At 37.4% G+C, this 24,684-nt stretch overlaps 1 protein-coding gene across 1 annotated transcript in view; it reads left to right on the top strand.

The window, feature by feature from the left end:
- KMT2C (lysine methyltransferase 2C) overlaps positions 1-24,684 on the top strand; it is a 188,355-nt gene that overhangs the window by 78,427 nt on the left and 85,244 nt on the right. Inside the window, exons 7-8 of the mRNA XM_031059743.1 lie at positions 22,696-22,858; positions 23,528-23,699. Of these exons, the coding sequence (XP_030915603.1) occupies positions 22,696-22,858; positions 23,528-23,699 (335 nt within the window). The remainder of the gene's footprint in view (positions 1-22,695; positions 22,859-23,527; positions 23,700-24,684) is intronic.

The raw sequence follows: 24,684 nt of genomic DNA, 5'->3' as shown, positions 1-24,684 counted from the left end.
CTGTGTTGGTAGGGTTGATAAAAAAAAACAATGCAATACAAAGTGTGACTAAAAATACCCATGTGTGGATGTCTGAGCTCTCATTTATAATAAGGTTCCTTTGGGAAGATCCTGGTGCTAAAAACTTGAGTTGCAATTTATTAAAAAGTTTTGTGGAGTTGCACGGAAAATAACATTAATTAGTTTTGAGGTAACTAGAATGTAGGAAGAACCAGGCTGACCAAAACAAATTAGAGACAAAAGAAAAGTTGAATTCAATTAGCAAATACCTCCGGTAGGTAGAGGTAATATTTATTGTACCAGTTTATATCCGGAAATTATATGATGCAAATACAGTAAAAAAATTTCTCAATTACTTTCATGCCAGTTTCAAAAAGCAGGTTAGTATAAAAAAGCCAGTGTTTGCCCTGAAAACTTACCTTGGTACTCTAAATACTCATAGAAATACACAGGTAAATATTTCATCTTTTAAATTGAAGTGGTAATGTCTTTGGAAAAGTGAGTACCTTTGAAAAGGATTAACTTGTTCTGGTGTCATATTCTGGTACCATTTTGAAATCTTGGTTTTACACATTGGTTTTGCCACATCTAGCTATTGTTTGGTCATATTTAATAATGCCCAAGAGGGTTTTTAAATAATAGTATTATTTTTTATATTAAATCAGCCATGCTGTCAACAAATATTTGTAATTTTTGGTGGTTTTCCCATGGTTATGCTTAGGCCTTTTTTCACTTGAGTTTTCTTGCTTTTCATGCATTATAATAAAACAAAAAATTTGGCATAAGATACCAGTAGATGTTCTCCATCATTTGGACTAAAAAGATGCTTCACATCAGTCTTTCAATACAAGCCATAGAATACAGCTTTTTTTGTACCTTTTTCTATTCATATTAAGTGAATGCTTTATTTTGAATAATTACTTAATTTCTGTGTTTCTGCTTTCAAAATAAGACTATTGGAAATGAATGAACCTGACAGTATTAAGTTCTGGATGAGCTTGAAAACGTTAAAATATTTTCGTGTATGTATAAAAAACGATAGTAAGAATTGAAAGAATATTCAAAATTGAATACATTTTTTTTTTTTACTCTTGCTGTTGAAAGTTTTTCCCCCCTTGTTTTTGGCTTGCGGTCATTTTGTGATCAGCTTATTCCTGTCTGTAGTCATTTCTTTTAACAGAAATCCTGGTTGAGCTGTTAAAGTTTGGGTCTTGCTGTGTTGAATTTCATCTTGTTTCCGTTATTTCATTATTTGTTTCTGTCCAGTACCTTGCTCCATCCCTGTGCTCAGGGTGATGGTGCCTCACCTTTATGTCATCAGCACCTTTTTAAGTTTTGCATAGATGTTTACAATGGAATTACTTAACTACAAATTTTTTGAAGAATGAACATCTCTGGTGTTGCAGTTTCCGTTTCAGCTGTCTTTTCATGTGTTGTACTGAATCTTCCCTACTGATCTTTTCAAATTCTGCAAGTAATGTTTAGATCCCCCTGTTGCACATGTTTCATGGCAGTGCAGAGAGAGGAGAGGAGTTGAATTGAGTGCCATTCTGTGTATTTTCTATTCAGTCTTTGCTGAAGCCGTTGAGGAACTTTTTTTTTGCGTAGTTGAGCAGTCAGCCAGCAAAGAATGACACTGATTTTGTTATTCTCTTTTATCCTTCTTGTGATATCCCCAGGGAGAGCTGAGTCAAGGCACAACTGTGATTCTAGAAGAATAGCTAGATGGAATTGGACTTCTTTATCCCACTATCACACCAGGGATTTATTTGCCTTTTTATTTTGTTTTATTTTTTCAAAAATAAGGACCAAACTCTTCTGTAGTTCTCTGTTCCTGACTACAGAGAAGTGTAGTGATTGCTCAAGGATTTTCTCTGGACCTGGCTTGGAGCCCAAGTAATCCTGTGTTTGCTTGTGTCCAGGCTGTAATAGTTGGTAATAATTCTTCCACTACTTTTTAACTTGTTACTAAGATTAAGAAGGCAGTAAAAAGTATAAGGTCGTGGTTGTCCTCTGTGGTAGTGGAAAAGCTCATCTTTGTATGAGTTATTTTAAAAAAGTTTAGAATGAAAGGTAAATTAATTAATTGAAAGTATGTGTTTGTGTTTGCAGCATCTTGTGCTTCTATTTGTTTGGGCTTCTTTCTAATGGGATGTTCCTGCATTTTAGAAGAGTTCTGTTCATATGTTCTGAGATCTGTTGGCCATGCAAAAGCAACTATGTGCTCAGGGCATACAGAAAAATAGTTTAAATAAAACCAAGCTGGGTGCTGTTTCCTCTGCTTGCCACCAAATTTGCTTTGGGTTTGTTGTTGTTTGCTTGGTAGGGGATTTCTGTCTTCTTGGAAGTCCTTTTGGCATGAGGAACTGGTTTGTGATGTGGCCTGCAGTACTGCATCTTTCCTTTTCTGGGAAAGTACGTGTTCTTTTCCTTCTGTTCATGTAAAAATGCATATTTGAAGTGTAACCAACTTTTGATAATTCATTGATTTAGGTCTTTTAGTTTTTGGAGAGCATTTTGAGCCTGTTGTTACCTTGAGGAACTGTTTAATTTGTAAGCTACATTCATGTTTCTCATTAGTTAGGCTGCCTATTGTTTGCAAATCTGCTTTAACTGGATATGACAGTGTTTCTTATTACTCTGTTTACCAGTTGAGATGTCCATTTGGCTTCACTGAACTTGTGATTGCATTAGTAAAGCTTGTGTGGACATACTCCACTGACCTGTTCCAAAATACATATTTTTATCCATTTTGGTTTTATTCTGGGCCCTTCTTTGCTGAAGGTTTAAAACACAGCACTACAGCGATCTCAGAATCTGTGACTGTCTCACAAAATACCCTGCTTAGCGCGTCTTTCTTCTCCAGCTCTTTTGATTTGCTCATTGTGAAGGCCTGGCAAAGGCACCTGACCAGCTTGTTTCATGTATTTGTGTCTAGACAGTGGTGGATTCTTTGTCTTTCTTTCAAAGGCTGGGGTTTGCCATTCTTTACTATTCATGAGTGCACAAACCTGCATCTGTGAGGTGCTTGAAATCCTGTGTGTCACGTTGGTTTGTGACAAGGAACAAAGAAAAGCTGGAATTCAGTCAGATCCGTGGTGGAGATGCCTCAGTTCATCTCATTGCTTATCTCAGCAAGGGAGAGTCATGGCTTTTCTCAGAACTGCTTTCTAAGTTTAGGAAGCCATAAGGAAGAACTGGTGATCTTGGTGAGAAACCCAGTGCCTGAGCTTTTCTCAGGATGATCCTAAGAATTCACCTCTTTATCCTGGTACAGTGTGTAAGGTAGAGCTTCAACACCCCAGGGTGGCAATGCCTTGTCCCCACTACTTTGATAGCATTTCATGGGATTTGGGAGTCACTTTGTTTCAAGGTTTGAAAGAAAACAACTCTTCAGAATATCGATGGAGTAGAGAAAAGGTTTGTTTGATCCAAAGCTTAACTCAATTTTTCTTATCATTCATAAGATAAGAATATGGTGCTTTGCTCAATATGTAAGATTCACCATGGTAAAGAAGCTGTCACATTGTCAGCCTCAGGAAGATGGACTTTACTGGTGTTTGTACTGATATTTAGTGTAAGATGCAAAAACAGTGTGAATTGTAGACTTAATAAGACAAACTAAGCAAAAGAACCTGATCAAACAGAAGTTAGAGTTTTTTCCCTGGAAAAAATACAATAAATGTGGACAAGTGGAGTTTACAGCTTTTTCTTGTATTTTTGGTTGCAGTCTTACACTTTTGTAGCTCTCCTGCTTTCTGATACTTGGAAATGTGAACTTACATTATCATGTAAAATGTAGAGGCTTTTAAGACTTACATTTGTTCAGCTTTTAACAAGACTGGTTTCTTAAATAGTGGTTCCCAAAGTATTTTCAGGTATTTTTCAATAATACTTCATAATTTTGATGTTTATTTTGCAGGTATTGAGTAGGTTGCTCTTTGTTTGTCTGCAGTCAGCTGAGGAAAAATAAAATTTGCCGATTACCTGCCTTACATTGTCTAGCCATAGCTACTCTGTAGCATTCAGAGTCCCAGATAAGGTGGACTGCTTTTTGTCCCCCAGTATGTAAATAGCTCAATTCAGAAAGTGAGTTTAGCTGGATAATGTATTTAAACCACTTTTGAACAAATTGAGCACCAGAGAGGAATACAAGAGTAACTTACCCAGCCAGCTTTCTCTTCTGATAAGATGTAGGAAGCAGTTTCCAAGTTTGGAAGAGTTTGTCAAGGACATAAAAGTCAAAGAAAACAGTGCTGGTGGAAATCAAGGAGGAGGTTCCTATCTGCTTGAAGGCTGAATAGGAGAAACATGATAGTAATGAAAAGTCTATTTTAAATTCTTTGCTCAAGACTTGATTCTAGTGTGATGCCTACCAAGCTAGATCAGAAATAAATAAGTAGAGGGGAAAAGTGGGGAACATGTTTACACATCTTTTAAAACTGTCCATATTTTGAATGTATCTTCACCCCTTAATCTCAGTGCTCTTCTCATCTTGTTGAAAATTGTTTTTCATGGTGTGTATGTTTTATTTGTGCTGCTTCAAGTTGAAAACCAGTTTGGCTAAAATGATACTTCCTTTTGTTGTTCCTTATGTACTGTTAACTTCATACACTGGGGAGGATTGTGCCAATTTAACCACAACATTTTTTTATTTGGTTTTTCTTTTTGTTGAGAAAAAGTGTGTGAGAAATGGCTTAGATGACAGAATCCTGAATGTAGGGATGGTGTTGGCTTCGTGTATGTCACAACCCAGCTGAACAGAGCATGGAGTGGTGTGGGGTTTTTTCCAGAGTGCAGAATTTGCAGCTCTCTGATGCTTTAAGAGCTCCCTTCTTCCTTTTTCATTGTTGGAAGAATGACTAATTCTTAAATCCAGAGAAAAATGCAGGAAGAGAATGTAATAAATTATAATTTATGCCATTTCTAGGTAGTGTCCTCTGCATTTGCCCATTTTTCAAGGACGAGCTTTGTAACATGAAAACTAAATGAGCTCCTCTGGGATTCAGAAGTTCCTTTCTCACCCCTTGAGTTTTTTATGGTGCTTTTGCACAGAGCAGGCACTTGGCTTCTCCTCATATCCCTTCACTACAGCTTGGGAGGGACTACCTGGCTGCTCTTGGGAGTGGCTTTTGATTTTATCTTATTGAGGTTTTTTTTTTCCTGTAGTTGCTTTTGTCCTGCAACTGAGGAAGTACTGCAGGAAGTTTTCTTCCAAAATAACATCTACTTTTTTTTTTTTTTAATGAGTTGCTGTCTCTTAGAGAGCTCCAGCACAGAAAGTAGTAGAGAAAGACTGGAGAAATAGTGCCATACATGCCACCAAGAAGACACTTGCATGTGCTTTTGGTCAGTTTGGTAGTTTCCTTCAGGTCCTGGCATGTTTTAGACATACTGTAACAGTTCAGCAATGAGGGCCATGGACTATTCAAATTTTCCATGAATTTCTCTGTTGTTATTTAGAGTTTCTCTAGAGATCTGTAGGCATTTCCCTGCTGATGGGGGATAAGCATTGTTCTTAAAGGACCTTGCTGACTGAGGGTACAACTTCAGGGATAGTTTAACACTCTAAATTATCTTCTATGATTTACTCTGTTCCATAATGGTTTGGATTTTGGTCACTTAAAGCCAGATCCTTGTTGTCTTGAAGAATGTGAATTGTTCTTGGAGCTTACAAATGACATCAGAAAGCCTGTGTTAATTGTTTTATAGCTGTATTTCCCAAGTTCTGGAAAGCAGCTGGGGTATCTTTAAATTATCATAGTAGGCTCTGATTTACATGTATAATTCTTCTGGAACACCTTAAATAATGTCAGTACAGCTTTGGTAAATCTGTTCATGTTACAGAGCTGCCATGGGACCTCTGTTTGTTCAGATTTTTTGCAGGTCCAGCAGTTTAGAACAGATATTTGATACTTAGTAAGATCTACAGCTTAATTCTCATTGTGAAGTGAACAGTGATTAAAGTATTCTTTCATTTGAACCAAAAGAAGCTTTACCATAACAAGATTGTTGCTCATGTGAGGTCACAGAATTACAGAACGATTTGGATTGGAAGGGACAGTAAAGATCATCCTGTTCCACCTCCCCTGCCATGGGCAGGAACACCTTCCAGCCAGATTGCTCAAAGCTCCATGGCTTCAAACACAAAGGGAGTGGGTTTAGACTGGGTTTAGAGTGGAAGCAGTTCTTTCCTGTGAGGGGGGTGAGGTTGGAACAGGTGGCTCAGAGAAGTTGGGGCTGCCCCATCCCTGGAAGTGTTCGAGGTTGGGTTGGATGGAGCTTTGGGCCGCCTGCTCTGGTGTCCCAGCACATGGCAGAGGGTTACAGCTGGATGATCTTTAATGTCTCTTCTAACCCAAACCATCCTTTGGCTCTGTGATTCTGTTTTTTCTTCTGCAGTGAAACATAGAACAGAAAAATGTAAATTAAGTTCTGTTAGAAGAGTTTTGTTACCTATCCAAACACAGCACCTTTGAAGCTACAGACTTGAGGACTCAGCTTTGAAAACATAGTTTCCGTTCCTCCAGTTGTCTGATAGACCACATTTTCTAGAATAAAATAATAAAATACATTTTTCTAAATCCCTGCTGGTATTTAAGACAATGAAGTATTATTTAAAACTAAGTAAATGCGAATTAAGAGCTTAGAGATTCTTTTCTTCTAGTACATTTTTGTAATTATGTCACCTAAATTATGGATACCTTGGGATATAATTAGACTGCATGCTTGTATGTGAATCTTTAGTGGTGTATTTAAAAATTTGTAAGGATTACTGTAAACTAGACTGGTCTGTCTCAATAGTTATGGTCATAAAGTAAGAGGCAGTAACACATGGGAAGTGTGTGACTGAAGTAAAGGCTAAGCACATCTGATGACTGAAGGGGTCTGGAAATAATTTTAATTTTGAATTTTCCATTTATTGAGAAAAACTCCTTCATTTATTTTCCTAGTCTTTCTGAGAATACTTTGATACTTGGGTAGGTCTGGGAACATGGCTGAGGGAGAGGTTGTTAGTAAGGGTTAATTGTTGCAATGTAATTGAGGTTTATTGAGTGAAGAGCTGGCCTGTTTTTTATGTCCCCCCACCATTTGTTAGATGGATTGATACTTCAGGTTTGTACTGTGTGGTACGAGATTATCTGTTATCATTAAGTAACTTTCCAAGTCAGCCAGCCAGTGAAAAAAATAAAGGCATACAGAGCTACAGCTTTAAACTGAAAGTATTTAATTAAAAACTTGTTTCTAAAATAATCTGGGCAATATTACGTTTTTCCCCAGCCAAAGTTCATTTAAAATAAATACAGAATCTTAAAGTAATTTTCCCATAATTAAAATTTTTATTATTAACATTCCAGTAAAGCCAGTACTATGCTTCAGCCTGTTAAGAGCTTTGGGATTTTTACAAGTGGAAAAGTTTATTAGGAATATGAAGAAATGCTTATTTCAAGACTGTATGACACTTTAGCACTTTTTAGAAACGGCATCTCAAAAAACAAAAGATGTTCCTTTCTTCAGATACACAAAACACTGGTCTGTTTATGTGCTAATGTACAGTAGAGTATCAATATACCAAATATCAGTAAAGTGTTGGATTTAGAGCTTTTTCTGGGTATGGAGTTTAGTTGGGGGTTTTTTTTGGGGTTTTGGGATTTTTTTGGTTTTTTTGGTTTTTTTTGTTTGTTTGTTTGTTTGTGGTTTTTTTGTTGGTTTTTTTTTGTTTTTTTATGGAGTTTGATTCTTATCAAGTGCAGATACTTCAATGTCACTTTTTACAGTCTCTGTAGTAGTTCCTTGTTTGATAACCTGCTACCAGTGTGTGACCTATTGCTTGGAAGAAGGAGCACATGGTCATGTGAAACTTGCTTAGCTATTGTTATTTTTTTATATTGTCTTCATCATGTTTATTGTATTTACAAGAGGAAGGCAGGCTTTAGTTTGTAAATAACAGTTCAGAGAAAAAATTGCCTTTTCAGATGAAGCAGAGCAAAAGATGCACATTTTAAAACAAGTTTTATTTTCAGATTTTCTTTTGATGTGCATTGTCACGAACCTTCTGTGAAATAACAGCTATTTTGTATCCCTACCTATTTGTTTCCAAGTAGATGAAAAAATACTGTGAATTTGTGTGCAGATCAAGTGGCACTGTCTGTGCACATTGGAAATCACTGCTTAGAGTAAAATTGGGTCTTGTTCCTTATTTGGGCCACAAGAACCAAGTTCTAGAGCTTACCCTTGCCAGGGACAATGGCCAGTGCATAGATTCCAATATATGTTTTAGGTTTAAGTGATGAACTTTTTTTCACAGTGAGCCAGAATTTTTCATAAACTATCACTTCTTTCCAAACACAATTTCTCTTGCTTCCATTGCTCTGTTTGTCCATTGTCCCCTATAGTTTTGTACATCTGAACAGAAGCATGGTGCCATTTCTGGCAGGTGAATCTACCTAAATGATCTTTCCCTTTATAACTGCATTTGTGGAATACAGCAGCAAACAAGAGAGGAAAATACTTGAGTTACTTTGGCAGCACTAAGTGTCTTTCCTTAAGATGGTTTGTGTGGCTTCATCTGAAGGGGGAATTGTTTGATTTTTCAGCCTGATCCATTGTTTTTCTCTCCCAGAGCAGTGGTGCTCCTGGGTTCCTGCTCTGAAGCCAGGAGGAGGTTCCACAGAGCTCACCATGGGAGCACTCCCATGACACTCAAGTAAAAAAGCAGAGTCAGCCTTAAGAGTTTTCAGTGTGGGGTTTTTTCAAGCTGAATGCTTTGAAAAGTGCACCTTTCTTGAACTCCAGATGTCAGATAGGTGGGTACCAGAATTGGGAGAGAGACTGTGGCTACAGAAACATTTCTGAGAGGGTTTTGATGCTGAATAGGTGATAGATAAGCACTGAGGGCAGGCTGAGGTGTAGGGACCAGACAGAATGGGCTGGAGCACAGAAAGAGGCTGAGAAACAGCAACAGCCCAGGAGTGAAAGCTGAAGAGCCTTGCTGAGAAACATGAAAGGGCCTGTGTTCCTGGAGGAATTTCCAGTGCAGGTTTCCTTTATTCACTAACATTCCCTGAAATAATTTACTGGAGGCTCTGAAGTGAAATTGTTCAGTGTGTGTTCCAAACTGCTGAAGTGTGTTTCACAAAGACCTTTTCTTCCTTTTGCATGACTTGGGTAGAAAACACTTCTTTTCATAATGCATCGAAAGAAATCCTCTTTTTTTTTTTCTTCTCCCCCCACTTCCCTTGATGTATTTCATAAGTGTTACTCTGAGCATTAAGGCAATGACATAGCAGTTCACTAACATTCCATTGCAGAATTTTAGAATCTGGGGGGGGGGAAGGGTTATGTGTTAAAACCAGAGAGAATCTGATTTCTGAAGAGCAAAGAAAACCCATTAAAGGAAAATCACACTGTCTCTCAAATCAAGAATGTACCTTCTTCCTTGGTAATGTGTCATTTTGCTGGTGGGACTGACCCATTTTGGGGCTTTGCTGTAGAAAATGAGAATGCAGATACTTGGGCCCTCTCTTTTTCCTGTCTTTCTGTGGTCAGCAGCAATGGCATAGTCCTTCAAAGTCTACAAAAGAGAGAAAATGTCAGTGGAATGCCCCCAAAGTCTGAATGTGGAACAAGGAAATAAAATCTCGTTTTAAAATGTATGAAAAATATTAATAAATTTGTTTAAATTATTATACCATTAGTATTTTCAGCAAATAAGAAAACTGGAGCTCTGTATATATTTAAAAAGTCAGGAAACCATACCCATCTCTTAACCAGCATGCCAGCAGTAAGTTTATAAAAATTTACACAAGGAAGTGTGGCAGTACCACCAATCTCCTCACCTTTGTAGGTGTTTTAATGCAGCCCTCCTTTTCCTACCTTATTACCACCCCACTCATGGTTGCTTTTGATTTAAATATTTTATATTCAGTCTTTTCCATAGCTCATCTCGGGTTTTTTATTGTTGGTGTTCAAGGGTCTAATTTTGCCTTTTGTGTGATGGTTATATTTTTGAAAAAAGAGTAATCAGTCTTTTGGAGTTAATATTGGTTAGTTTCAGTCAAGGACAGGTCCTCATTATGCTTTGAGCATTATAGAAATAAAAAGGCCTCTTCAGCAGCTTTCTCCTTAATATATAGCACAGGAATAAAAAGAAAAAATACCTCAGTGGGACTAGTAGGTGTATTTGCTCAGCTGTAGCATTGTTTGCTTAGTGTTACACAACTGACTCTAATCTAGGTTTCACAGCAGTTTCCCTTTTATATAGTATTTTATTTAAGCATGTCTGTTAAATTTATCATGAATGTGAGTCACATGGGTTTTTTTGAATGAGTGCTTTACAGTCCAGACTCTTTAATGAAATTAGAATTATAAAGGGGTTCTGATTATTCCAGTCAAAAGAGTCTGAGATTTTTTTCCTGATTACTATAAATTATATTGTGGATTTTCATTTGGGATTTTCACCCATCCTCAAAAATATCTTATAAACATGCTTTAAAACTCAGGAGTACTCATATTAGTCTGTTGGCATCAGTTTGCTTTTAAGCAGTAGCCTAAAAACTACTTCTGAGCTTGGTGTACTCAGCAGCTCACAAAATCAAACCATTAGCAAAAAATAGTTTTGAACTCCCTGAAGATTTTGTTATTGACTTCCATTAGTGTAAGTTCTGTCCCAGAGTTGCAGATTGAGCATAAATATTGCAGACATCAGTATGAAGTAGTGCCATTAATGCAGGTGTCGTTGAGTGGTTTTTTAATAACATGGAGCAAATCAGGCATGAGAGAGGCATCTTAGGAATCCTCACAAATGTGGAGCAACTGCCCATCCTGTGCAAGTGCATCACCTCAGTGGGAAATACAGACATTAATTGCATTAGAGCTATTTTTCCTAATAGACCACTGTTGATAGTCATTTATTTATGTGAAAGAATTCATATTGTTTATTTTCATGTGTATACTTGTCCTTCCCATTCTGCAGCTCTGACCTGGGAATAAGGAGTAGGCAGACAATAGTAGGTCTGCTGCCAGTAATGAATGTGTAGGTGTTCCATGAGTCATAGTCATGATTAATTATAAGAATCCTATTAAATAACATTAATTGAAGAACTGATGAAGTGGCATGTTCTCAAAGCAGCACTTCACATGAGGTTTTTTTTACCAGTGTGATTTCAGTGATATTAATGGTTTCCCTCAAAGATGTCACTTTCCCCTTCAGTACATCAGTGAGGGAAAGTAGCTGTTATGAAATAAATAAATATTTATTTCTTGAAGCATCTAACTTGGGTAAAATGACTTGATACACTATATTGCCGTGTCATGGTCTCACTTCAGATACATGTATTCAAGCTGCAGTCTAGAAACTTTTTTATAAAACTGCAAGTGCTTCCACATATTGCCCTTCCCTTTGCACTTTTAAATTTATACTTTAGTATTTCCTTTCCGTTCAAAAATTTTCTTCAGTATGAAACTGCTGTGCAAAGAACTGGGAAGAATGACAGAATCTGTAGAATAAATAGTGAATCTGAATCTAAATACCCAATCTAACCAAATATCCAAGCAAATATTGAGGGCTTTTTTCCTTTCAATTACTGCAGGTTGTTACAGAATCTTAGAATTTTTTTGTGTGGTATTTCCAGAGAGATGTGTTGACAAATTATGAACCTTTAAAAGCAAATAGAGAACTTTCAGAGAAATTACACAGGAAGACAGTTCAGTTGTTATTATTATTCTTTGAGCTTTGTGAGGCAAATGCTCATTTTCCAAAATATAAATGGATTTGATACGTTCAATAAGTAGGAGTTTCAGTTTTCTCAAATGTCACACCAGGTGAGGTTTTTTAATGACAGTAACTTGAAATAGATGGCAAATCATTGGGAAAACTGTTACCATTACACATCCATCACAGCAGAATGTGCCTTGGGCACCTCCAGAGTCTTTGCTTCCTGTCAGACATAGAATCTGTGATGGATAAGTCCCCCAGAAAAGGTCGGCCCTGGCAGCATTGCTCGCTTGTCTGGGAAGCTGAAAGGTCAGGATGTGCAGGATTCTGCTTGGACTGGAAGCTGAGCATCTCACTAACCTGTGGCTGGACTTTCACTCCTAATTTTATGTGATCATCTTGTGTGTGGTGCTTCTGGAAGTTCATTTCTGTAGGTGAGTGCTCTGTTACAGTCTTAAACACCAGTGAGTGTTTTTCAGCTTTTTCTGAACTCTTTTAATTGAAATAAATCAATTTTGTGGTAAACCATCTCTTGCCTTATGGGTGTTTTAAGTAAAATACTCATCCTAGTACTGTGACAGAATTGTTATCTTAGCACTGTCTCAGCATTAGGATGTCATCTGATGCTGAGATTTCTATGCCATCAGATAAAATTGGTTTTAGAAAACAGTGCAATCATCTTGATTGTTTTAACCATCTGAACAGCTCTCTAATACTACTGGACTGCTGACATGAATTAGCTGAGCAGCCTGTGTCTCTTGAGGTGTTTATTTGTAGATGATGATGATGATGATGATTAAGCCCAGGAACCTCAGTGAAGCAGACTCTCCGCTGTGTCAGCGTGGGGACAGTCTGTGTTTAGGGCTTGTGACCTTCCAGCCTGGTCTGTGTGGGAAATGCCCTGTCCAGAGCATAACACAGACTCCACAATAGAGCTCTCAGAATCTCTGGCTGCCTCCTGCTCTCTCTCTCCAGGCACCACATCTTTTGTTGACCCAAATTGTTTCCCCTTCACTAGCTCTGATGTATTATTCATGTTATTTCAATGTGGTTTTACTTTTGATAAAGGAATGGGATTTCACCATTTGACTGTAAACATGGTGAGAAAAAGCTTTTAGGACATTATTCCAGCCCTAGTTTAGCTGTAACCAGCTGAAATATAAATATCAAAACCTCCTTGTCCTGTCATTAGAGATTAAGGAAAAGCATTATGAAGAAGTAGGACTGTGCTTGGTTTGACTTTGTGCCACAAATGAAACAGAAGCTTCATTTAATTGTTTGTACCTTTGCATGTAACAAAAAATTAAAACACACAGAATCTTGTAGTGGAGAAAAATGAGTTTATTGTTAAAGAGACCAAGTAGGAATTGGTGCTGGAACAGAAGAAAATAGGTACATTTACTAAGGGAATCTGTGACATGTAAAGCATAACACTAATCTCTGGCAGTTCTTTTCCATTTGATGGCACTAACATTTCTATAATTAAGAGCAATGGAATTATTTAGAGAAAAACTGTGTTATAAACCATTCTTTTTTTAATTGAACAGCTGTAATTTCTACCAATGGAGCAAACTATATTATAAGAAAATGATTATTAGTTTAAAATGCAAAGTTAAATGAATGCAAAATTAACAAACAGATGGTGAAGAATTATTGTGCTTTATTTTACTCCTGGGTAAAAGGGCTCATGCAGGATTGTAAAAATGTCATCACACTTCGTAAACCTGAAAGCAAACAGAATTTGCAGTTGTGCACATCTGTTTTGGGACACTGCTAGAGGGTTAGAAGAATCAATGTTGTTTTCAAATAAGGGTATTCATCAAAAGGATATCATTTACTTAACAGTTATGGCTTCTGCTAAGCATCAGACTTAATGTTCTGTGGAATTCATTACAAAATTTGGCAGCTTTTTTCTTCACAAGCTACTGAGGCAGCATTCTGCAAAACTGAAACAAACAGCCCCTTCATACCCTCACCTCCCTGAAGCCCAGTTGAATGACCTGCTTCAATGTTTGACCGGTAATTTTAGGGTTTTAAATTCTAGGTCAAGATGTTGCACTTCACAATGCTTGCCCAAGGAATACCAGTGAAGGAACAGGATGGAAAGACATGGGCTTACTTATTTATTTCAGTGGCTAGTGAGTTAAATCTATTATATAATGTGATATTATATATATAATATATATTATATTATATAAATATTATATAACATGGTTTGGAATACCATGTCTTGGGAGAAGCAATGGGACAAACACGTATAAGTGACTAATTTAGTCAAATTATAAAAAAAAGCTAAAAGCCCTAGCCAGATAAAACATGTCAAGTTTTTATTAGGGAAGAAATGATACTAATGTTCAAGCTGGTAGTTTCCAAGTATGCCACCTAATTGCTTTGTTTGAGCTCAATTTACAGAAATTAGTGGACTGAAGATGTAGGATTTTGTTTACGATGACTTTGTGCCATTTGGAGAGTGCAATTTAGGAACAGCCAAGGAAATAGGAATTATGAACAATAAGGTACTGATTGCAGTCAGTGGGGAAGGAATACTAAGGAGGTGCTCACTAATGAGGAAGGTATTAAAGGCAGGAAATTCTTGCATTTTTTATGTCTCTACATAATCCAGAGTTTCTGTCACTCCATCCCTTCTATTACCTTGTAAATTATTTGTATCATTGAGTGTATATAGTGACTTTGGCTGACATTAACTTAATGTTAAATCGGGGTAATGTATCTTCAAAATCTTTCTTAAAAGAGTGCATTATTAAGACAATAAAATGAAAACACAAAGTAAGGCTGTGTCAGAAGACAGGTTGTCTGCACACAATTAACATCCTTTGCACATAGTTTGTGTCCTTTGCACACAATTAATGTCTTTTGTGCCTTGGCCTGATTATACATCTTTAATTGTATGATCACATGCAGAACAGTTTGTGCCTAGTTCAGTCCATAGGATGGACATTGCTGTCTTAGTATAAACCTCTTAAATATTCAATTTTTAAAAATTATTGTTTAGTGTGTAGGTATGTAGACTATGCAGATACTGATGAGAAGAAAGATTTCCTCATTTCTGCATGATTTTTTCAATAATGTTTTTACTATACTGAACATGTGAATAACTTGTCTGTAATTTTTTTTTTAAATAGCAGATTTATATGGCCTTGTTATGTGTCTTAGGCTATGTTTTCCCCTAGAGAAGTTGAATTTATTTATATCTACTAATTTGGATAGCAAATTGAAGGAGTTTCAAAAATACTCAGACTTCGTTAAAAAGGTTGCACTGATATTGCAGTTCTTCATTCTGGTGCAGTTGTGAGTGCACAATCTATGTAGAAATTAACGCTGAATTTTTACAGGGCAAAGAAAACTCCAGGCTTTTAACAATAAGATTAAGAACTAAAAAAAAAAACCTAAGAAAAATTTTACTTAGTAAAAGTAAGTGATACCCACCCAGTATCATCAAGGAGCTTCATGGAAGAGATGGAACTACAACTCTTTTGCAGGCCATTGCTCTGTTGCCATAACTAAGTGCTTTTCTTCTCCCACAAGCCATCCACAACCTTTTCCAAGATTTCCTTTTTTTCTCTCTGTAAATTAAGCTCAGTCTCACAGGTAACAGCTTTCTTTAAGTCAGTGACTCCTCTTAAAAGATCTTTTTTATGCACAAAATACACGTTTGATCTGTAATGCTCCTTTTGTTTTAGTGCGCACGCGTGTGCATGTCTGCCCATTCCTTTATCTGTGTCTCCATGTCTTGTGTTGCCTTGTATTTGTCTGCCTGTATCATTTCCTTTTGTCAGGGAGAAAAGGAAAAGGCAGACCTCCTAAACTGCAGGTTTAAAGCCTTTGTGGCTGCATAAGAGCACTGCTATTTGAGCTGGCTGGGTGATAGTGATACAGCACTAGGTGTCAGAGAACAGTGTACTTTTCCTCCTTCTAATCTTCATCCAGTTTCAGTTGTCTCAGACTTCTGACTTTTTGTTCAGGTTGATATTTTTAGCCACTTCCATTCTTCATCTCTCCTTAACATTTCTCATCTCTTCTGCCTAGGTTCTTTTTGAGATCTGTCCCATCACCATTTCCTGAGTCTTACACCTGAGTTCCCTTAAGGTCTTTATCCAATTTGAGTGCCCAGGTTTGATTAATTGGCCCTTCCAATGTTATCCCTCCTCCTCCTCAGCTTCCATCTCCATCCATGGTTTCTCGTCCCAGTCTCATCAGATTCTTTCACACAGTGAATCCCTTTTGTCTCTTTGCTCCTTGTCCATCTGCCTGTTGTGTGCTGGATACTCCTGTTCCCCAGATGATTGAGTGACAGTAGTATCAGGATCCTTAGGGATGTCTTCTTTCCATTCCAGTGGCTTTTTGTGCTTAGGCATGGAGTATTTATTACAGACCTCCTCCCTCTAATCCTTGTCAGACTGAAGGAACTTTTGCAGGAGGTACATGATGTCCAGTCAGTGCTGGAAATTGGAGAGGATCAGTTATCATCAATGAGAGTAGGTTTTTCTGTGATTTTTCACTGGCAAACTTGTGGAAGTGTTTCACATTTAAAAAAAACAAAACAAAGGAGATAGTTTTCTCAAGCTTGGTCACATCTGGATAGATCTGCAGGGAAAAGGCAGAAGTTGCATCCCCCATTCTAAAACTCATGACAAATTGCAAGTCCCATGAATGAGGTTGTTTTTAAGATGAACAAAATGTTTTTGTTAATGACTTTCCTGTTGTCAGAAATAGCTGGAAAGTTTTGTCTAAGTGTTCTAATAACATCTAAGAGAATTTAGAGATGTGTTGTGAGAAGTTTACCCCAGCTCTTTATTGTTCAGAAAACTTGCAAAAATAGAAGAGGATTTATATGAAAGTATTTTTCAACAGTCTCCATTAACATCCCTTCTTTAATAGTGCTATGCTGACACAAACTTTGATGTGGACTTGGCTGTGATACCAGTAGAGAACTTGTGTCAACATAGGACAGCTCAAGACACTCATCTAAATTTTGACTTCCCTGTGGATGTGCCTACCTGTGAGCTCTGTTCCAATTCCAGCTGCAGGCAGTGGAGATCTGGCCAGTGTTGTCAGTGGAGCCTGAAAATGGTAACCCAGTGATTGGCCAGCTGAATGGCCATGAAGTAAATTCCATACAATGACTGAACCTTATTAAATATAATGAAGTTTGGATGCCCTCATCAAGCCTTGTGTCCTTTGGAAGCACAGTGTGACAGTGTGAGCAGTAAATTCTCGTTTTACTTTAAATGCCTTTATAAATGTATTCATGACATAACCTATAGAATGGTTGAGCTACTTCAGAATCCCTATATGTGATTTAGGAGTTTAGGAGCTGTGCTGGTTTGACAGAAAGTTGACTTCATCCCAGTATGTTCTGCAATGACCAGTAACAGATGCCTAGAGATGATCATTAAACAACAAGCATGTAGCAATGTTTCCCTCAATTATTTTTTCTCAAGCCTCCAACAATTTGTGGCTCAGCCCATGCTCTGCCAACACAAAGAAATGTCTACACGCACTTCTTAAGATCTTCTGAGCATGAATCAAATGAAACTGGCACAATAGTCTGTTTTCTGAGCCTGCCAAAAAGCAGCCTCAAACCAAAGCTGATGATTTTTGTTCTTGCCTTGTTTGTCCTGGAGTTGCTGATGCTGAAGCCTAATAACCACAGTTTAAATTACATTAAACATTATTGACCTTCTTGTTGTTGACAGTCTAACCAAACAACAGGCTCATGTGTGCTCTTCTGCCATGGTGGGTATTAGATGGGAATTAAGGGAGTAGCTGGTTGATAGCTGTGGAAAAGCTTAGCCTCACTCAGAACATTTACATTATCCTAACTCTTGCAGAAAACGAGGAGGTGATTAAAAAAAAGCCCCTTTTTCTTCATGAAAGTGTGAAAAAAGCAGCAAAGGCAGAGCCTGTGAGGGAGATCATATCCATGCAGTTATTCTGCTAGCTTATGTAATGATGAGTAAAACACAGCTCTAAGGCACCCAAACCCTTCAGTGGAGCTTCTGAATAAACACGGTTTGGGAACATTTCAGGTTATATGAGGAAGAATTTGTGTGCAATAAAGTTTGTATGTTTTCTCCTACCTATTTCAGGTTTCAAATAAAAAATGATATCTTACTCAGCAAACTTGATTCTTCCAAGTTTTTAACCTATTCACCACTGTTACAAAAAACACTCCTCCAAAACTTGAATGCTTTTTTTCTCTGAATTCTTAAATGCCTTAATAGCAACACAGTTTATTTAATGTACTTTTTAATGAAGGTGAAAAAGAGAGGCAACTGGTGTGAATGAGAAACAGAGTAGTGACTTTTAGAGAGCCTGAAATTTCCACACTTAAAGGGACTTTGCTTTCTGCCTTGATTGCATGTGGTGAGTCACTGTGTTAAGGTTTGAGGAAGAGGAGTAACTGATCTCTGATTGACTTGCTTGTTATAAATTGAAGTAATTTCCAAATTTGTGACATGAGTCATATAAAATTAAAAAGCTAGAAGGTAATTTCCAGTACTCCTGGAAAGGTGTTCTGTTTAGTACTTGTAATCAGTAGTTCAGTCGAAAGCCATTAATTGGTTTTATGTTGCCATTTTACTGCATTGTGCTCCTTAGTGCTTTATGGTACTTAAACCAGTGTATTTGACATGAGAGGTGCTAATGGTCATTAGTGTCTGCAAGCAATATAAAACTCTTTCTAGATGATGGAGAAACCAATGAAGATTATCAGAACCACCAGAGAACATTTTTCATTAATCACTGTTCATATAAAAATTTCTTCATGCTCTCATTAATGACAGGTTGTTAAGGTCCAGTTCTCTTCAGTCACAGGTTTGTGTGACAGCATTTCCCTATGGCTAAACTGTTTGAAATTTGCTCTTACAGGTAATACATTAAATTGTTTAACCAAGGACAGATGGCTTGTGTGTATTTTTGATACACTATCATAAAATTAAAAGTTCTTATTGTTCTCATAGGTTGTGTCATCTGATCTTTTTTAAAGAAAAAGTTAATAATCAGTGAAAAACTTGTCATTTGCTTAAGAACATTTTGCAATTCACAGTACTAACATTGAGGTTTAGGACACTAACCAAGTTGCAAAGTACTTACTCAAAAACTGTATTTTAGCCTTTCTTTAATATCTGCCTTCTAAGGGTTGTTACTTGTCTGGTTGCAAAGACAGTAATACTATAAAGTAATTCTGAGAGCAATAAAATGATAAAACATGACCTCTGATTAGTTCTTGGCACTATCTGGATAAACTCTTACATTGTCTAACAGGCATCTTCTTATAATTTGAACTTGCACAGGATTTTGGAGTACTCTAAAGTATGGAGCAGCAGGGAGGTTAGAAATACCTAAACAAAAAGCTGCCGCTCTTGTCACCATTTTCCACTTTAGCCATCTGTTTCCAGTAAAGCCAGTAGGATTTGGGACATCAGCTGAGCTGAACAAGGCAGAATTAACATTTTTGTTCAGCTGGTTTTGGTGCAATTACGGTTGTAGCAAGGAGGTTTTTGAGTTTTTGTCTTCTTGGAAATCTTCTGTGTGGTTTCTGCCACTCATTTCATGGAGGATGCTCTCCCATAGAGCTAGAATACAGAGGTGATTAATCAGGTTTTGTTTTCTCTTGGTTCACTTAATTCTTCCCCTTCCACTGTATTTGTACAACAATGTCATATTTGAGCCAGTGGGATTAGTAAATAAAGGGAATTTTTAAATCAAATTTTAAAGATGGCATAGCTTTTGCTTTTAAATATCAGTTTCTTTTCTGTCTGGAAGAGCAGATGTAAAAATAAAAAGGTAAAAATTATCAAGTAGAAAGAGGAGTGGATAGCTTTACATGATGGAAATCACAGTAGTAAGAAGTAGCACAAGTAGGGATGGACTCAGAGCTTTCTTGCAATGGACAAGTGCACAAGGAATTTGCTGAAAGGAACAGTTGGTAACCACTGAAGGACTTCCTGAGTAGGAAAATAGTCTGCTAGCTCTTCTTTAGTTTATTTCCTTGAGTGTACTATGAATAAGTAATAAACTGTCTCTCCAGCTTTCAGACACCTTGTAAAGTTGGGGTTTTTTTCCCGTAGAACAGGAATGTAAAATTATTTGATCCATAAACAAAACAGTGTTTGCCTTGCCTTGACAGATTACCATTTTCCAATAGCTGCCCTTCAAATTCAGCTTCCACCCCCTTCCCATAACACCTTATTTTGTGCTCATACTAATGAAACGGGAGACTCCAGCCTGTCCCTGGCTCTGGGACTGTCCTCATCCGGGCATGCATCTCATGGGCAGCATGATTTACTGCTTCATTCCATCTCCTGCTGTCATGGTGCCATATTTTAGCAGTAGTAAAGCAGTATTTGTTACTGATTTTATTTAGCAGAGCTTTTAATATTTTTGTTTAATTTAATACATTTCTGCTGTTCTTTTGGGGTCATAGCATGGGGCCTGGCTTCAGAGGAGTGTTGGCTTCTAGTGCTGGAAAAGTAACTCTTCTCACCAACATCTGCTGCCAAAAAAATCCCTTTGGGCATTAGTTTCTTCAGACTGCTTTATCTCTCTTACAAATTCAGCAAATGTTGATATTCTGTGCTTTTTATTTGCTTCAGATGATACATACCACATTGTTTTCAAAGTGTGTTTCACTTATCTGCCAAATGCTTTTCATTGCCAGTGCAGTTTAGCAGATGGGTTTGAAGGGTTCAATTACATGTAACTTGGGCTTCCATTTTCCTTCCAGCATCTTTATGTGGTTCCTTAAACCACCATCAACATTTTTCAAGGTTTTTTAGTAATCCTGTAGTTTCCTAATTTTCAATAATTTCTTCATTTATTCATAGAACATTTGGGAAAAGTTACATTCCGATTTTGTAGTTGCTACGTACCATGGTCGATTGGTGGTTTTGAAAAACAGATGTGGTATTTAAAAATGCCATTTATATTGCTATTTTATTCCATTATCCCCATCTTTTAATAAATGTTGGATTATTTAAGTGCTTACAGTTCTTTCATAATTTTCTTTTCCTGATGAAATAGCTACTAGAGGTCAATGATGGGATCCAGCAAAGTCATGTTGAATACTTCTTTGAGGGGTACATTTTGGACACTAGCTACTCCCAAGTTCCCCGTTTCTATTTTTTTCTCTACTGAGTAAAATCTTTGGAAAATGTGTGGCCTGTAAGAGTTGTGTCTTAGCTAAATCTGGTCCATCTCCATAGGTTTTCAGAACCTCAAGGACTAAACAGGGCAGTGGTTGTGTGTGGCTCAGAGTGGAGCTGCAGTTCTTGAAGTTGGAGGCTTTGGGCTCTATTTTCATGGGTTTACATCTAAGTTCAGGATTTACCTTGTGCAGCATCCTCACCAAGTGCTCACTGAGGGTATCATTTCCTAAAAGGAGTTTCTTGCAGGTTTTTGGTTTTGTTGGCAGTCCATAAATGTAATTACCATTGCTGTTGCCTTGCTCTCCTTCAAGAGCTCCATGTTATTATTTGCTTATCTTGTTCCCTCTCCTCTGCATTTCAGCTGGTAAAGTATCAGGATGCACCTTACCTGCACATCAGCAGGTGTTAGACGTGGGTAGGGGTGAGATGTCCTGCAGATCACAGGACAGACTAAGCATTGTAGCCCACAAACTTGGCAGTAGTTCTCCTTGGTGATCCCCTTTCATTTCTTTGCCAGAACATTTTCTCTCTTTACACTGCAGTTCTATTTAGCATACACTAATATTTTTTCTGTCTCTTGTCCATGAGTTGTGGTGCTGGCAGATATTTTTCTGAAGATGTTAATTTCATCTGGTTTTAAAGAATATCAAGGTAGCTGTTGACACAGCTTTGTGATTTGTATTTTCATAGGGCTGGTTTTGATATCTGTGGACTTGTAGTAGCACTATTTCATGCCTAATTTCATGCCAGGCTTTGAAACAGAGAAGAATTATGGGAATAAATATTGTCTGTATTCTAAGAATTAAGCAGATGCAGTACATAACTTTTCTTTGATTTGTTTTATGTTTGTATTTGGATGTTACTTGACACTTCAGCTAGTAATCAAACACACCAGTGTTAGTGTTGTATTTTTATTGTGAAAAATGAGAGTCCCTGAACTCAGTTGTTGCTGTGTATTATGTATGCCTTCCTGTGAGCTGCTGACCTGTTTTTTTCTTAAGATTACTCAAAATCTTATGGTGCTGTGCCTTAAAAATTATTGTTGCCTTGGTGAAAAAGTGCAAAAGGATGTTACAGTGCTTCAGGGACTGTAATGACTCTGAGAAGGAAAAAAGACTGATTAACTGAATCAGAAAGGTGTGGGTGATTTTTTACAAGCAGACTGATAGACTCTGCTCTCTCTTGACTGGAGAACTGGAGGATCGTTGCGTAGTTCTTTCTGAGAAATTATTTCTCTGGTGTCTAATAATAATTGTGCTTATTTATGACTTCTCAAAGTTTGGTGGTGATATTTGTGTAGTCTTGAAAGGCAAGATGAGAAGAAAATGCAAGATTATGTAATGCATTATCATCCCAGAGAGAATTGTGTAATGCCAGTAAGATTTTTGGGAGAACATCATACTTGAGTTCCATTTGCATTTCTGATTACAGCGTCTGTGGTTTTACATTACAGCTTACAGAGCCATGTGGTTTTTAGTCATAACCTATTGACAGCATGGTGTCATCTGCCTTTATTTTCAGAATAAGTCTCCAAGCCCCATTACTGAAGGCATAGCTCAAGTTAGATAACATAGAATGAAAATGCTTTTCTGTGACAAGAAGAACCTTAATTGTCAGAGTGTGTTTGGAGCTCACTGTGTTTGGGAGTGCCACTGAAAGACAACACTACCCACTAGTTTCCTTCTCAGTATTCACTACCTCCTACTGGCCAGGGTGTTAATTTGCTAAATGAATGGGGGGGGAACAGATCTGGCTAAAAAATGACAAGAAAAAGAAATTTTTAAATGACTTGTTCTGTTTGTTTTTCAGCGATGTGCATTTTGTAAGCACCTTGGAGCCACTATCAAATGCTGTGAAGAGAAATGTACCCAGATGTACCATTACCCCTGTGCTGCTGGAGCAGGCACATTTCAGGATTTCAGTAATTTGTCCCTCCTTTGTCCAGACCACATTGATCAGGCTCCTGAAAGATGTAAGTACACAGTGTTCAAATGGCACAATTAGTACCAAGTTTTATAAAAATTTCACTGTCATAGGATCAGCTGAAGAATGCATTTGTTTACATGCACTGTCACAGTTCACATACCCAAGAATTCATGTGTGTTCAGGGATAGAAAAGATGTGAGTTCATATTCTTCTGTTTTTAAAAAACAGCAATCCTGCACAGCAAAGTGTTTTTCTTTTAATGATAGAACAAGGAAGAGGTTTACTGGTAAGGCTTGTCTTCTGTTAGGTTTTAGTTCAGTTGATAGACTTGCTTGTCTTAACTCAAGTTAGAGCAACCTTCTTGCAAACATTTCAGCTAAATAATAGATATAGGTCTGTTAGATTTAGGTCTCTTTATTTTGTACTTGTTCCACAGAGGAGTTGGTTCCAAAGCTCTCAGCTTTATCTCAAGGAGAATAAAACTGTTTCTTTTGTAAGACTTCATTAAGGTTTAAAATGAATTTAGTTTTGTTATGAGAAGATTAGTTGAGAAAATTGAATTAAAGTAGTAGCTATTAAATATATTAATTAAATTTGAATTTCATAAGAATGGTCAAGTTTTGTATGCATAAGAACTACTAAGTAATTTTTTGGGTTCATTGAATTGTTCATAATTTTGAACAAAATAGTAATTGAAAAAAATATTTCTTTTTAGCAAAGGAAGAAGCAAATTGTGCAGTGTGCGACAGCCCTGGAGACCTCTTAGATCAACTTTTTTGTACTACCTGTGGCCAGCACTACCATGGGATGTGCCTGGACATTCAAGTCACACCTTTAAAAAGAGCAGGTTGGCAGTGTCCTGATTGCAAAGTGTGCCAGAACTGCAAGTAAGTGAGACTTACAGGACATGGAGGAGGATGGTGTGAGATTTATGTGCTCTGGTTTTGAAATGCATATTTCATTAAATGTTTGGGGTATTTTTCAAAAAAGTGTGGTTTATTTCCCCATCTTTTCTGTTGTATTAAGTAGCTGAGCAAACCCTTGTATTGGAAGCTTTGCTCTAGAAGAGCTGAGCTGAAAGTCCTGTGTGTTTTACCCCTAGAGATACCTTTGTCATGGCAGGTTCTGGAAAGCAGCAAAACATTCTGATTTTTTTCCTCCTTTTATATACAGGAGGATTTTTCTCAAACTTACCAAATAAATATTTTTACTGTAGTGCCTTCACAGTCTAAGAACCTGTGCTTTTACTCAGCTGACAGTTCAGTTGTGCCTGTACCTGCACTCTGGGCAGGACTCTTGCATTAGGCTCTCTCATTTGATGTCTTTGAGAGGCAGATAAAGAATCATTATGAAAACAAAACCGTGGCTTAGTTGAGCAGAGAAACAAAGTGATGTGAGTGGCTCTTACTGAGTAGTTGCACCAGACACAAAGACAATGAAACTTAGTTGCTGTGGCACTGTAAGGGTTCACTTAGAAAATCCTGACTGCTTGTGGGCTTGTTCTCTTATAACTTAATCTGATGGGCACTGCAGGATTCTTTTGCTTGCTTGTTTTTTTTTTTAAGGACTTACTGAAAAAGAAATGAGTTTTGTTCAGCTCCAGTCACATCAGCTGGGACAGTATGAAGGAAAAAACCCACTCTGCTACTGCTTCATGTGTCTGATCAGTCAATGCTTTCCTGTTTTCCAAGCAGAACACTTGGTATTTGCTAGCATTCACTCAACCCACTTCAAAAAAAGGGTGTTCCCTGATCATTCACAGCAGATAGCGAATCTCAGCAATGAAGCTAGAATAGAAAAGAATGTTCTAAAAAGTATCCCTGAAAATGCTGTATTGTAATTACAGCATCTGCTAACAAATCTCTTTAGTGG

This window comes from Geospiza fortis, unplaced genomic scaffold (genome assembly GCF_000277835.1).
Source record: "Geospiza fortis unplaced genomic scaffold, GeoFor_1.0 scaffold182, whole genome shotgun sequence".
In the NCBI taxonomy this organism is placed as follows: domain Eukaryota; kingdom Metazoa; phylum Chordata; class Aves; order Passeriformes; family Thraupidae; genus Geospiza; species Geospiza fortis.
This window is presented reverse-complemented; position numbering and strand designations above follow the sequence as displayed.